The 15,086-nt window shown below is 40.3% G+C and overlaps 1 protein-coding gene across 1 annotated transcript in view; it reads right to left on the bottom strand.

Annotated features, from left to right (window-relative positions):
* Positions 1–5,973: 5,973 nt before the first annotated feature.
* The window catches only part of LHFPL6 (LHFPL tetraspan subfamily member 6), a 161,059-nt gene continuing 151,946 nt past the window's right edge, over positions 5,974–15,086 (bottom strand). The window contains exon 4 of the mRNA XM_063429010.1: positions 5,974–7,334. Within this exon, the coding sequence (XP_063285080.1) occupies positions 7,216–7,334 (119 nt within the window). The 3' untranslated portion in view covers positions 5,974–7,215. The remainder of the gene's footprint in view (positions 7,335–15,086) is intronic.

Here is a 15,086-nt window from a genome sequence, read left to right as displayed (position 1 = left end):
CAACCGGCCTGGGGCAGGAGAGATACCCAACAGAGCCATCGGACCGCAACAGCCACCCTCGCCCTCAGCCCACAGTACTCACACTTTCCACCCTTGGGAATAGGCTGAATCAAAGCCCGCTGCCTAAAGCTGTACCGCCAATATGGGACTAACTGCTAACACAGATTACCACCGCCGGGACTTCCATATAGGTCTCACATGGGCCAGCCAGACTGGGTTCATGCAGACAGCAAGCCCACACACTCAGCCTGTTAATGCTACATGTGACTTACCCATATTCAGCAGCTAGGCCTAGCCTGTATCAATCAGTTCATATGTTATCTTTTGGTATTCGCAGTAACTTTAGCGAGGATGCACTCAGTTATAGCTGTTATGACTTTCGATAAGCTACTTTTTCATCTTTATTTTGTTGAGATCTGTGTTCTTTGTATAAGGTTGTAGCCCAGGCTCTATGATCAAATACTTAACTATATTGCAGCATAACTTCGTTAAGGTTAAGCTTGTGTAGAGCCTATCTAGCATGTATATTAAGCCTACTGTTTATATTACACTAGCACAACGAGCCTAGCATGTGCCATACACCCATGCACATACATCCAACCCTACAACCCATTAAAGCTACTATACAGGATGCTACTAGGACACCACAGGTAGACTTCACGTGTTACAAGCCTGATCCACTTAACTTGCATTACTTGCAGCATATCGCTAGTACACCGAACACAGGTCTCACTAGCCCTGCTACATAGGATACTCCAGCATCAGACATATCAGACAAGATGCATAAGTGTTTTTATAACTGAATACTATACAGGATGCTACTAGGACACCACAGGTAGACTTCACGTGTTACAAGCCTGATCCACTTAACTTGCATTACTTGCAGCATATCGCTAGTACACCGAACACAGGTCTCACTAGCCCTGCTACATAGGATACTCCAGCATCAGACATATCAGACGAGATGCATAAGTGTTTTTATAACTGAAATGTGCACCTTTACCGAGCCACTGTTTATTGTACCCACGTTTATATATACCTGTACGCTGTTGTGGCGTTTGCAGACACTACTCGAAATATCAATTTTGCTTCACTTAGTTACCAGCCTGAATTAACCTAAAGCTACAGATTGTTTTACCAAGCCTGACTTCTCTTGTTTTAAAACACAAAATGTGCTGATAATGTTTGCCATGTTGTCAATACTCTTGTTTCATTCCATCGGCTTGTATTTGCTGTCGTGGCAATATAAGCGTGTTTTGTTACTCTATTAGCCTATATGGAAATAAAATACAGATATAAGTATGAATAGAATAATAAAATGTGCGTGATAAAAAAAATGTTTCCCCAGTTTTCAATATATTAATTTCCGCACAGCTAGTGTAATTAAAGATCAATACCTCTAATAATATTAAAGCATCCATCCTGATTTTTTCGTATGTCTAGGACCGCAATTGCGTTTTAAAAGTTATAGGTCAGATAAAACTAAAAAAGGAGAGAATCAGTTTTAAATCTAAAACTTTGCAAACATTTTGGTATACTGAGCAGAAACATCAAGTTCAACAGTGCTACACGAACATATATATATTTGTAGAAAGTAGATATCCTAGGTTATATACTTAGGGGCACTTATTTAGCTTTGTCAGTAATACAGTAATCAGGGCCAGATTTCCCATAAGGCCACGGCCTCAGGGCACACATGGGGCGGCTCTGCTGAAACCCTGTAGCTGGAATACTCGGGCAAGAAGGGTAAAAGCCTCTTTTTTCCCCTTCTCGTCCGGCACCCGCGGTGGCAGGTCCTCTCTGCCCCCCAGGCAGCTGAAGGAACTGCAGGAGAGTGTGCGAAGATGCCATCAGCTTCATAACCCTGCGCGACTTCCTGCCCCTCCGGCTGCCTGCAGTTACTGTTGAATCTCCCACACTGCTGGGCAAGGGTGTGATTTAGAAGAGAGATATAGGGGAAGGAGGACTAGAAGTGATCAACTTGGGAAGGGGGGGGGGGACATAACAGAAGAACAAGTGTGTGAAGGGGAGATTAGAGGGCACAGGTGATGGATGGGGGAAGAAAAGAGGATGACGATTGTGTAAAGCAGGGTGGAAGAGAGGAACAGGTGATTTAAGGAGGAGAGATGGGGAGAAAGAAGAGGGGAGCAAGTGAGGAATACGGGGAACAAGTAAGTGAAGGTGAAACGAGAAGAGGGACAACTGGAAAGGGAGGGATATGGGGAGAAGTGTATAACTGGGGAAAGGTGGAGAGGAACACATGTGAAGGGCATATACATGAATAAAGATAAATAGGAGCAGATGGGAATTGGAAATACAGTGCACAAACACACCAAACCATCACACAAATATGTTCCTGCATGCACACACTGGCACTCTATAAAAACACACCTGTATATTCACACACTAGCACTCTACACACATACACCCATCATTCACATGCACTCACTAACACTCCACACAAACATGCTCTTACATACACATTGCCATTCAGCCACAAACTCTGAACTGATCATATTCCCTATCCACCCAGGCAGATAGTTCCATCTTACCTAATTTTTATTGTATAATGCAAGTTTACAATCACTGAGAGTACAGTACAATTTTAGAATTCTTTCATGACAATATTACACTTATCATCCCGTCATTTTCCTTATCAATCATAATAATCTCATTTATATGTTAGCTTCCTAATACTCTCAGAGATATCAACAATAACATATAATAAAAGGTTTGTGTTTCATTATTAATATCTAACGTTCTATATAAACATTGTTCCTAATTGTAATCCCACATGAAGATCACCAATTCATAGCAAGTATTGCCTCCTACTTCCCTTTCAATAATAAATCCAGGGTTCCCATATTTTTTTTAGATATTTCTGTTTTTCATTATTTGCTCCATAAAATAATTCACCCATCGCTCTTGTATTCTCAACTCTATCTAGTTGGAATAAGTGTCTTTTTAACACCTTGCACTTATTGACCTCCAACCATATTCACCATACAGTCATACACCAAAATAGTCAAACTCATCCATCCAATCATATACTCCAAACTGGTCTCATTCATCCATCCAATCAAACACCCACACAGCATCATATATATTTAATGAGTGGGGCTCATTGAGGAAACTGGCCTTGGAGCAGCAGAGAGGGTAAATCCAGCCGTGACAGTAATACCCTTATTAACAGTCTGCAGTCTTTTAGAATGCTATAGGGGGCTACATAGTGATCCATTTTAGAATTCACACTCGCAATTCTGGCATATTGATTTATTAGGCCCATACTTAGGCAAAGCTCAGTTTTCATAAAGATCTTTGGAGGAGGCAAACATTACCCGATTTGGGACACCAAAACCGGAACACTGCATAAAGGAATGCTGGACCATAGTTTATTCAATGAATATGACAGAATAACAACGTCCAGTCACATGTCTCATCTTGACATATTATATGCAAAAGTCAGCGATTTCACATGGGGGATTGTGTGTCTCTACCCACAGATGTTTCATAACAAATTTCTGATGAATTTAGCAGTAATTTGTGTGGTTTTCCTACACATTGCATTTTTGTGGTAAAAGCCATGATGTGTCCTATTACTATAAAAGGCCCAGATTTGTATTCAGTTGAACTCCCCAAGTAAATCGATACGCTCATATATTGCTGAGTCGGGCTTCAGGAGGGTCATGGTGTCACACTAAAGAAAGTTATTCACATAGATGGACTGATTAGTTGGATCCACATCTTCACTGAAACAGAATAACAGGACCCAATTCATATAATCCCACGTTGGAGTAGTATTCTGAAAAGTAAAATCTGCAGACTATTTCACATGAGTTATTAGGAGTCTGCTAAATAACACTTTCTGCCCAAATTGTGCTCTTTCCACTCCTTGTGGTTTCACTGTGAATTTTGTTGGTGTTTATATATCCCATAAATGTAAACATGGTCACCTAATTTGCATTCAGCTCTATACTCTAGCTGCATCATTTACGTCTCTCAAAAATTCCATAACCAGGTTTGTGTTATGGAATCAAATTAAGACACGCCCACATTTTGACATGTGTCTTAACTTGTATCCCAAGAAAAAACGATTATAAATAGGATGGCGCAAATGAGAGAAGGATCTTAGTACATGCAGCAACCAACAAAAACAAATCCTGGTAAAACGATTTGAACATAAAATAACTTACAGTGGTGATGGTGCGCAAAAAAATAAATAAAAAAATATATATATAAATTCGTATTCACTATGGACCTCTTATAGAGAGTGAAAGTAACCCTGTGTACATAAAATGAGGTGTTTACAGAGTGGAAATACAAATAATTGAAAAACAAACAGTGGTTGTGGTGAAACAAAGCACAATCTGTAGGTATACTTGCAAACTTGGAAATCACTCTGACACCTATTAAGGAGACAAAAACAGAAAAAGAGCTCCTAGTGCAGCATAGTAATTAACTTATAAATATATAGAATAAAGCAAACAGAGGTGCCTTTTAGGTGTTACACTCACAAGATTGGAGTGGTAAAAGCACCACTCGTTGCTATAGCACTCAGGGAGCATCAGCCCCTAGAGTGCGTGGGATCCGTGGAAAGGAAGCTTGCAATCCGGATCTCAGGTAAGTATACTTTATTAATTTAAATTTAAAAACAGCAAAACTTGTTGTGGAGGTAGTTAGTCCGCTCACCAGCCTCAGGAAACCGCAAAGAAAGTTCCATATACTCATGTAATGTAAAAAAATCTTCCGGCTGCTATCCTGGCTGCTGTTGCTGACTGTCTCCAAATCACTTCCTGGTTCCGGGTCCGTAATGCATTTCGCCCCACCCACAGGGCTTTGTCAAACGGCTGATGCCGTTTATTTTTTTGCGCACCATCACCACTGTAAGTTAACTTGTATCCCACTGACGCAATTTATCATTACACTCGCCATCTTTGCTTTACCAGCTACCCAGGACTGATCCCAGTGCAGTAGGCTAGGAAAGCATGCTCGATTCATTAATACAGGAAAATGTTCCTGTAATACTGTAAAAAAGCCAGTACATGGCAGCATCATACCACCGTCTACCGTAGTAACTATGAAACCCATTTGCGGATATCAGAACTAATATTACCAAAGGGTTTCGTTAGCGTTGGGGTTAGGGTAGGGTTAGGGATAGCTGTAGGGTTAGTGTTAATGCTGGGTTAGTAAGAGTGTAGGGTTAAGGGTAAGGTTATGGTAGGTTTATGGTTATTGCTAGCACAGGGTAAGTGATATGGTTGGTATAGCGTTAAGGGGAGATGCGCAAATTAAAGGTTTTGGATCTTACCTCTGTCCTTAAGAGGTTAACAGACCAGGATGTAATAACATGCAAAGTAAACACACTGTGCTGCAAAATGGGATTGAAAATGAAATAGTTTTATGCGGACTGTGTGTGAGTCACCGCCAGTGGAGGTGTGCCTAGCATTGCATAAACAGAAACAAAAGTGGTTTAACCCCTAAATGGCAGAGAAAAAAAAAAACTGCTGAGCTAAAGTTGTTTTGGTGACTAGTGTCCCTTTAAGGCATGAGGACACTTATCTGCTGCCACTAAACAATCACAGTAACTGGGAGCCAGTGCGTCTGTAACCTTAGATGGTCTCATTTGTATAATGTAAAACATTGCATACAGTCTTATGCTGCCTGTAATGACATTTAAGTGGACTTACACCATTTTCCAATTCACTTCAATGCATCAAAGTAAACTATTTTGCCCTAAAATTTGCAATTTCTATTCAATTGCCCATAAATTCCCATTTTAGTAAATAACCGTTTTTGTCTTTGTCAGTGTGTACAAACTGGATAGATCTACTTTATGCTGATCTTCAGTATTTTACAGACATGTGTCACAGACATACAGCAATGTTGGAAAGATTGTCGCTTTATATATATGGATGTAAAAAGAAGAGTAACAGCTTTATAAGTTTAAGGAACAGTGTGTAATAAGAAAGCACGTTTATTTACATGTTTTATTTTTAAAATACAAAGGTATAATATTACATGTATTGTTTATTTTCTAGCTTACAAAATGATAATGGCCATGGCATAGCATGAAAGTATGATAACTAAACCACAAAATAGGAAAAAAACTATTTATGAGGCAATATAGAATATATGCATTTTATGCGAGTAACAGAATTCTTTACATAGAAACACAGGTATTAATAATGGCGCACTGATAAGATTTCAGATTACTGCCTTTCGTGAGTAAATAAAACGTTACTTATGTTACATATTGTGGTTTGTACAAATTCTGAAAACGCGTCGGCTTGTTCAAAGATATTCAAATATATATCTCTACATGGGGTGCGTGAGTGCACAGATTAAAAAACAAAACAAAAAACTGAAAACAGCATAAACGGTGAGTATTAATCCAACTAAGGACTTACACATGGTTATATGAAACAGTGGGTGAAAAGTAATACTGATCTTCATTACCTAGGAAACTGCTAAACGATTGTGCTGCAATGTACTGTTGCTGCCCCCTTTTTTCGCACCAAATTGATTTAAACAGGAGTAGCTTGGACTCATCTCTCCAGCTACTGTAGAACAGTTCCCATAATGCTATGCTTGCAGGTAGGCTGCAAAGATTTACGGGAGTTGAAGTTCAAGACTATTTTATGTTGAAAACCAGGTCTTAGTGGGCTGGTAAAGCATTATGACCCCTGTCGTTCTATAAAAGCTCCTGGACCAAAGAAACTGCGTACGAAAATGTTATCGTGGTATGTGTTACATGTGTGCTTTATTTCAGAGTAAACAAACTTAGTCCAGGGCCAAGGTACCCTGCCTTAATATTAGCTGTTTTAGGGTGCACCTCTCATCATCCTTGACCAGCAAGAGTGGTTGTTACAGGGAAATGAGAGGTGACATGATATACAAGATGACTAAGTGTGTTGGGAGTTGCAGTCCAGGAACATTCAGAAAGCTGCAAGTTAGATGAGTTACCTTCCTTCCAACAAAACAATTAACTCTGGCTTCTCAACAGCATATTAAATCTTCTGGAGTTGACTCTCCACACTTTTAGAGTATGCAAGTGGCATTTTTACTTTGTGCATTAGATCTGTCGGACAACGTTGTTGACAAAAGTCCAGGCCAGTTCGTTGAAAGTCCTTCATGTAAATGTCAAAGGGCTTTTCAGAAAGTCATGACTTCATTCCTTACAGAGCCTCCCTTGCCGTCTGGTATTGATTGTAAGAGTTAGTAGGGATATTGCTTTTGTTTTTTTCCAGAGAAGCACGATAACCATGTGCAGATAAGCATTGCGGCAGCAGCTCCACCTCCAGTGCAATAATACGCCCACCCAATTCTGCAAAGACCTAAAACAGAAAAAAAAAATATATAAAAAGCAGAACACAAATTTATAACTGACCTTCCTTGCCGCACACCATGTTCTATTCTATAGAGTAGAACTTCCCATTGAATTAGTAAATGGAACCCCATGGAGTCCTAAATACAAGTTGATGTTAAATGACGAGGAGAAAAATTCAACACTGCATTGTACTACCACAATTGCAAACACATGTAAACACTTTTCCAAAAATGGTAATTAAAATGGGGTGGTATGGTCCTTCTTCTTTTCACCTGTCAATCAATTCAATTTTGATGGCAAAGTAAGAATGCTGATAACTGAGCAACAAGACAGCTGGAGAACCTTCCTGAATTTGTCTTTCCTGTCCTCTTTCATAGTAACTACAGCAAGTGCATTTTATTTACTGTGACATAGGTCTGCTTCACATTTCACACCCTGCCAGAGAAATATAGGAAATATAAAAAATTTAAATCTGTCACTCTGTTCTGACTGCTGATGTGTGTGCAATATAGGCAGCATGTCGGTGTTATCAGAGAGGTGTACCAGGCTAGGCGAATTGAGAACTTGGTTTCACATTAGTGCAACATCTGTGGACCTTGCCAGAGCTGGATTAAGAGCCCATTGGGCCTGGTGCTGACAATTATGATGGGCCTAATTACAGAATCTTATCGACAGAAAACAGTCACACCTCCCAAGCGTCATGTACCTGGTGGAGTTGGTGCTGGAGGGAAACACACACGATATAGCTATCAGATAACACATACCCTATGCTACTGTCTTGCTTTCATCTTTTAAGGTAAATACATACCCTCTAACAGCAGTGTTCGGTGAAGTAGGATTTTGGTAGGTGGGGTAAAAGGATGGGCCACTGATGTGAATCACGTAACCAAACATGCCAAAAAGGTGGTGTGTCTGCTTGAAGAATTAGATGGTTAGTTTGGCGTGAATGCACTTCAGGCTGCCTGCCAATCTTGCAAGATGACCAACCAAGGGTATACTGTGCAGATAGCACCCCGAGCTTGGCATAAATGCGTCTAATGATGCGCTAGCTCTATGCTTTTTAATGACTGTCCCTTAGCACTCGCTGGTCCACTCCTCTCCTAACCCTCTTACTAGCAGGCAGAAGCTCCTGTTATACAGTCTGAGACAGAGAAAAAGTGTATGTAGTGAGTGTAGAAGAAATGGAACATTCCACAGTGTTAGAGAGACTGAAGCAGCAAGAGCATTTGTGTAGTGCGCAAAGTCAGCTTTACCTTAACTAATTTAATTGCAAGCCAGTCCACATCAGTTTTGTTCCCCTACATCCATCTTAAGTTTCCATACTTAAGCAAGAGCATGTGAAGAGTAGTAAAAATAAATTAATTAATACAAAAAAATAAATAAATATAAATAAATATATATATATATATATATATATATATATATATATATATATATATATATATATATATATATATATATATTTTATCAATGGGTCTATTCCATAGGAATGGGCCTGGAGCTGCTGCTCCATCAGCCTCTATGCTAATCCGGTTCTGGACCTTGCATGTTGGTGCGGTGGAGGTAACTATTTAATTAACGTAGCGTAAAGAATGTAATATAAGTTATTGCTTGCTCATGCATGTTCATTTTAAAGCAGTAAAGCTACATCTGATTACATAGCACTATAGAATAGGTGTTTTTGAAATGTGTACTTTTACTATCTGTAGCCATTTCACTGTAGTCAAAGTAGGAATGTGAAAGTGAAGTTGACTTATTACCATAAGCCTGCTCCCTTTAACTCGGCCAAGAAACTTGGAATATGGATCAAGCACAGGAACTGATATAAAAATATCTATTTAATTTATAACTCTTCTGGGACCTTTATGCTTTAAATAGCAAGATTTTATATAACTCTTTAAAAAGTAGCAGTGTAAGTTATATTACATGATATTAACCATGTGCTGCTTTCTACTCCTACAATGCTTAGCCAGCAAGTATTTATCATACATGCGTTGTTTCAAGACACACATATTGCACAAATATGTTTACGCTTTAATATTTAAAATAAAAAGCCTTATTAATCTGATGTCAGTTACGCAAAGAATTACTTAATTTACTGATTTGTTTTTTCATGATACTACTCAATTGTCTACAATGAAATGTGCCGCAAGATTTGTGTAGACGCTTCAAGACATCTCTCTGTCTTTATGTGTCAGAAAAATATATTTAAATGTATATAGAATACAGAATGCACACCATAACAATCTCAAAAAAAATATTTAAATTTTATTACGTACAAAAAAGTACCAAAATGTAAACATATAAGAAAAAATGAATATAAACAAAGTAACAGAAGTAAAGGCAGATACAATAAAATAATAGTAATAAATTACCACAAAAATCCTTACAAGCCTCAGACAGAAACACGAGTCACCAAACCCCCCAACGTTTCGGCACCAACTGGCTGCCTTTATCAAGGGTAAATATGTTTAAACATGCCTGCTCTGCACTTGGGATTAATGTCAGGGCATTTCAACCAATAACCAAGGTCTTTAGCAGCATTCGGTATACGGGCAACTCTAATTGGCTACCATGAAAGCCTGTTAACCTGGCTACAAGGCTTTTTTAAGGTAGGCACATTCCACGTGACAACAATTTTGTTATGAGCAAGTCCACTTACCACTGCCACCAGAGCACTAACTCTCAAAATAGCAGACATGTTTAACTTGGCAGGTATGTAGCAGCACAATATAGATGCAAAAAACAAACAAACAAACAAACAACAACACAACATCATAATCTCTGCTATTCTGCACAGCACACAAACCAAGAGGTTAAAGGGACACTATAGTCACCTGAACAACTACAGCTTAATGTAGTTGTTCAGGTATGATCTATCGCTCCCTGCATGCAATCTAATGTAAACATTGTATTTTCAGACGGTCATCAGAGGGACTTCCTATCATGCAGGGCCCTAAAAAGGCCCTGTACACGTCAGACGTATTAAAATACGTCTGACGTGTGCAGGAGAGAGAAGGCACTGTGTGCGCGCCTTCTCTCTCCTGCCTGTCAGCAGAGGAGGGGGGCGGGCAAAGACCGCGAGCTGAGCTGTCAGTCATGCGCATATATATCAGTCATGCGCTGTCAGTCATGCGCATATATACTGTGAAAATCACAGTGAGAAGCGCGGAAGCGCCTCTAGCGGCTGTCAATGAGACAGCCACTAGAGGCTGGATTAACCCTAATGTAAACATAGCAGTTTCTCTGTGGGCAGCCCCCAAACTAACCTTACAGCTGATAGCGTTGCATGCTACTTTACCGACCAGATTGAACAGCTAAGGAAAGAATTCTCCCCTGCTTGCCATTATCTTTCTCAACCACACGTAGATCATGCCTTTCCTACCCTTCAGACTTTCTCCCCAGCTACTGAACAAGAGGTGGCTGCGCTTCTCCTTTCCTCTTGCCACACCAGTTGCCCCCCTCAATCCTGTCCTGTCTCACCTCATCAGATCTCTCTCCCCTAACACACATCTTCAACTACTCTCTCTCTTCTGGCATTGTCCCTGCTGACCTTAAACATTCCACTGTAGTACCTATCCTGAAAAAAAAAAACATCTCTTGACCCATCCTCCCCTTCTAACTATCATCCCATATCCCTGCCCCCTTTTTCCCCAAAGCTTCTGGAAAGACTTGTCTTTACCTGTGTGTCTCGTTTCCTCAATTACAACTCTCTCCTTGACCCTCTTCAGTCTGACTTCCGCCCTCTCCACTCTACTCTGACTGCTCTTATCAAAGTTACTAATTACCTAATCGCAGCTAATTCCAAAGGCCACTACTCCATATCAATTATTCTTGATCTATCTGCTTCCCTTGACACCGCTGATTATGCTCTCCTCCTTCAAACTCTTCAATCGCTCGGTCTCTGTGACTCTGTCCTCTCATGGTTTTCCTCTTATCTCTCCCAGCGCTCATTTAGTGTCTCCTTTTCCAAGGATACCTCCTCCCCTCGTCCTGTCTCGGTTGGAGTTCCCCAAGGCTCTGTCTTTGGTCCCCTTCTATTTTCTCTTTATACTGCCTCTCTTGCCAAACTTATTGTCTCTTTTGGATTCCACTACCACCTGTACACTGATGACACCCAAATATATCTCTCCTCCCCGGACCTCTCCCCTGCCGTCCTGCAACGTGTCACTGCTTGCCTTTCTTCCATCTCCGACTGGATGTCCTCCTGCTTTCTGAAACTCAATCTCTCTGAAACTGAACTCCTTGTCTTTCCTCCTCCTAATACTGATCCTCCTCTCTCGCTCTCCCTTCAAGTCAGTGGTATCCACATAAGTTCATCCTTGCAAGCGCGCTGTCTTGGCGTCATACTTGACTCTGGCCTCAACTTTGAACCTCACATCAAGTTTGTTGCCAAATCCTGTAGATTCCATCTTAAAAACATAGCCCGCATCCGCCCATTTCTTACAAAAGATGCTACCAAGGAGCTTGTCCATGCTCTATTGTAACCCTCTCCTGATTGGTCTTCCCAAAAGCTGTATCGCCTGTCTGTCTGTAATGAATGCCACAGCCAGATTGATTTTACTCTCTAGTCGGTCCTCTCACACCTCACCCCTCTGTCAGTCCTTACATTGGCTTCCTGTATCCTATAGGAGTCAATTCAAAGTGCTAACGCATACATATAACGCACTGAACAATTCTAGCCCTCATATCTCTTCACAGATCCATAGGTATGCCTCTCCTTGTTCCCTCCGCTCTGCCCGTGACCACCTCCTGACCACTGCTCGCACCCCTACGACCAACTCGCGCTTGCAGGACTTCTTGCGGGCGGCTCCCTTCCTATGGAATAGCCTGCCTACCACCATCAGACTCTCCCCTAGTCTTCAATTGTTTAAGAAGTGCCTTAAAACCCATCTCTTTAGGAAAGCTTATGGCCTCCCAGAGTAACCTCTACCTTACAAACCTGTCTCTTGCTCTCTCCTATAAGGCAGCACTTTACTCTCTCCACCAGCTCTGCTACATTCCCACCTATTTGATTGCTATTTCCTGTCCTAATGTGTTTTATATCCCACCTCCTATAGACTGTAAGCTCGTTTGAGCAGGGACCTCTTCAACCTACTGTTCCTGTAAGTTTTCTTGTAATTTACAGTTACATCCCCCCTCTCATAATATTGTAAAGCGCTACGGAATCTGTTGGTGCTATATACCGTATTTATTCGAGTATAACGCGCATTGTTTTTAACCGATTTTTAATTTAAAATTAAGGGTGCGCGTTATACTCGAATAAATATACCTTCTCATTACAAGCCCGGCGGTCCTGGGGGGGTGGGCAGCAAGCATTTACTCACCTCCGTGCAGCTCCTCCAGCTTCCCAGTGTAAATCTCGCGAGACCCGCGGCCAGCTCTGACGCTCTGACGTGAGCCCGGCGGTCGGTATTATCGAGCACCCACTCGAATATTTATTCGAGTATAACAAGCACCCTAATTTTAGATTAAAAATCGGTATAAAATTTTATACCGATTTTTAATCGAAAATTAGGGGTGCGCGTTATACACGTGTGCGCGTTATACACGTGTGCGCGTTATACTCGAATAAATACGGTACATGACAATAATAATAATAATGTGTGTGTGAGGGGTGCACTGTGTGCGTATGCAAAGGTTTACTCTGTGTTGGTGGGGGGTGTATAGTGTTCAGGTGGGCTAGGGAAGAACTTTACAAATTTTACTTTAATAATTGTTTTTAAAATAATTTAATTTACTTTAATAATTGTTTTTGTTTTGTTTTTGTTTTGTAATTTGCTCTTTTTTTCCCTAACATACAGTTAGTTTTTAGCCTTCAGTCATACAAGAAAACAAATTATTGCATATACGTGTATTTTAAAATCTGATTAAAAACTAAATAAACCGATTAAGCGATTTAATTGTTATTTGTATAAAATACTGCAAAATACTAGCTTATGTACTAGTTTTTTTTCTTTTAATTATCCTACTTGTTACATTCACGTCATTTAAATTTGCAATGTCACAAATCCGTTTCAGCTCAAAGCTCTGTTGTAAAATGTTCTAAACAGTCCATCAATCTGAGCATCAGAATGCCTGGGTAAGGAACACTATGCGTACAGCCAAGGATACTCCAAAGACTCCAGCGCTTGGCGCATCGTCAGATAAACTGTTGATTTACTTCACATCATCATAGGTCCCTAACATTTTTTTTCCTGAATTTGTAAAAAAAAAATATTTTTTTAGTCTCTCTCTTTTATTTCATTTGGTAGGTATCTACCCAGCCATGGCTCCTAAAATGTATTCACATTTGTGCTATAAGTACCTATAAATAACAATCAGTCTTAATTTACAATTGTTTTTTAAAAAGAACAATGATTCTCTTACCCTTTGGAGACTTTTAAAGGGATCCTATAGTGCCAGGAAAACAAACCCGTTTTCCTGGCACTAGAGGCTCTTGGAGAGCCCCCCTCCCTTGGGGCCCTCCTCCCTCTGCGCTGAAGGGGTTAAAACCCCTTCAGCCACTTACTTTAATCCAGCGCCGGGCTCCCTCTGCGCTGGTGACCTCTCCTCCCCCGCCGACGTCAGCTCCCGAGTGGAGCCGAATGCAAATGCGCAGCCAGATGCACGCACATTTAAAACCTCCCATAGGAAAGCATAACTCAATGCTTTCCTATGGGAATCTTATCTGACACTAGGCTCCGTGAGGACGTCCAGCATCAGATAAGTGCAATTTACTCAGTGTAAATCGCAGGAAGCACCTCTAGTGGCTGTCAGGGAGACAGCCACTAGAGGATGGATTAACCCCGCAGTGTAAAAACTAGGGGGACCTGGCACCCAGACCACTTCATTGAGCTGAAGTGGTCTAGGTGCATATAGTGGTCCTTTAAAAGATCTACAATGAAATGTCTGGTGGTTTTGCCTCGAAAATCAACCAACTCTCAATTAAAGTAGCAAAATTCTGCAAAGACCATCTAGAAGTAAACATGTATTTTTCATGTAGATCAATGGTTTTGTACATAGGTTGGCCTGTGATAGCTACATATAAAAAGGTCTAGTGGTACATACCTTGGTAGAAACCAAAGCAGCATTAGCTAGACTTTGGAAACCCCAAGATGCTCCCCCTTGGGACATGATGAAACATCAAATCTTGAACCATTGCAAAATGGAGATGGGTATTTTAAGGCAGGACAGAATAGGATTATGGAGAACGTGGCTAACTAATTTAGAGTCCACATGAGGAAGGATGTTTTTTTCCCCTTTTCTCCTTTTCATTTTTCATTTTTGGGCTTTTAACTCGGCACAATATGTGAATGTAAGTCAAGGTTCAGTTGGGGTCTTATGTCAATACCTGTACGTGATGATTTGCACACAAAAATACATTTAAAAAAGTTCTTCAAAAATTACATTTTCTATATACCCCGAGATCCTTTTGCTACTAAATTCATAGGATTTAATGTAAAGGCCAGAGACCCACTTGATGCAAATAAACGAAAACTGTCATCTATAATATAAATAATGACAGTGACATTAATATATGGCCAATTCCAAAGGACAAAACAGTCCATCAACCCATTCAAAATTACAAAATGGATTTTTATCAGTGAGAAACTAGTGAGCCCAAAGCTCTGAGTAGAGTCTAGTTATTGTAGTATTTGCATCCATAGAAAGAGATCATAGAAACCAAATGTGACCCTTGTACAAGGTTTACTCTGTAGACTCCTAAGAAAATGATGGAGATGATTATTACTATGAAATAATAATTACGTTTTAATAA

Source organism: Pelobates fuscus, chromosome 1 (genome assembly GCF_036172605.1).
Source record: "Pelobates fuscus isolate aPelFus1 chromosome 1, aPelFus1.pri, whole genome shotgun sequence".
Lineage (NCBI taxonomy): Eukaryota > Metazoa > Chordata > Amphibia > Anura > Pelobatidae > Pelobates > Pelobates fuscus.
The sequence above is the reverse complement of the archived record's forward strand: the minus strand, read 5'-3'. Positions and strand labels throughout refer to the sequence as shown.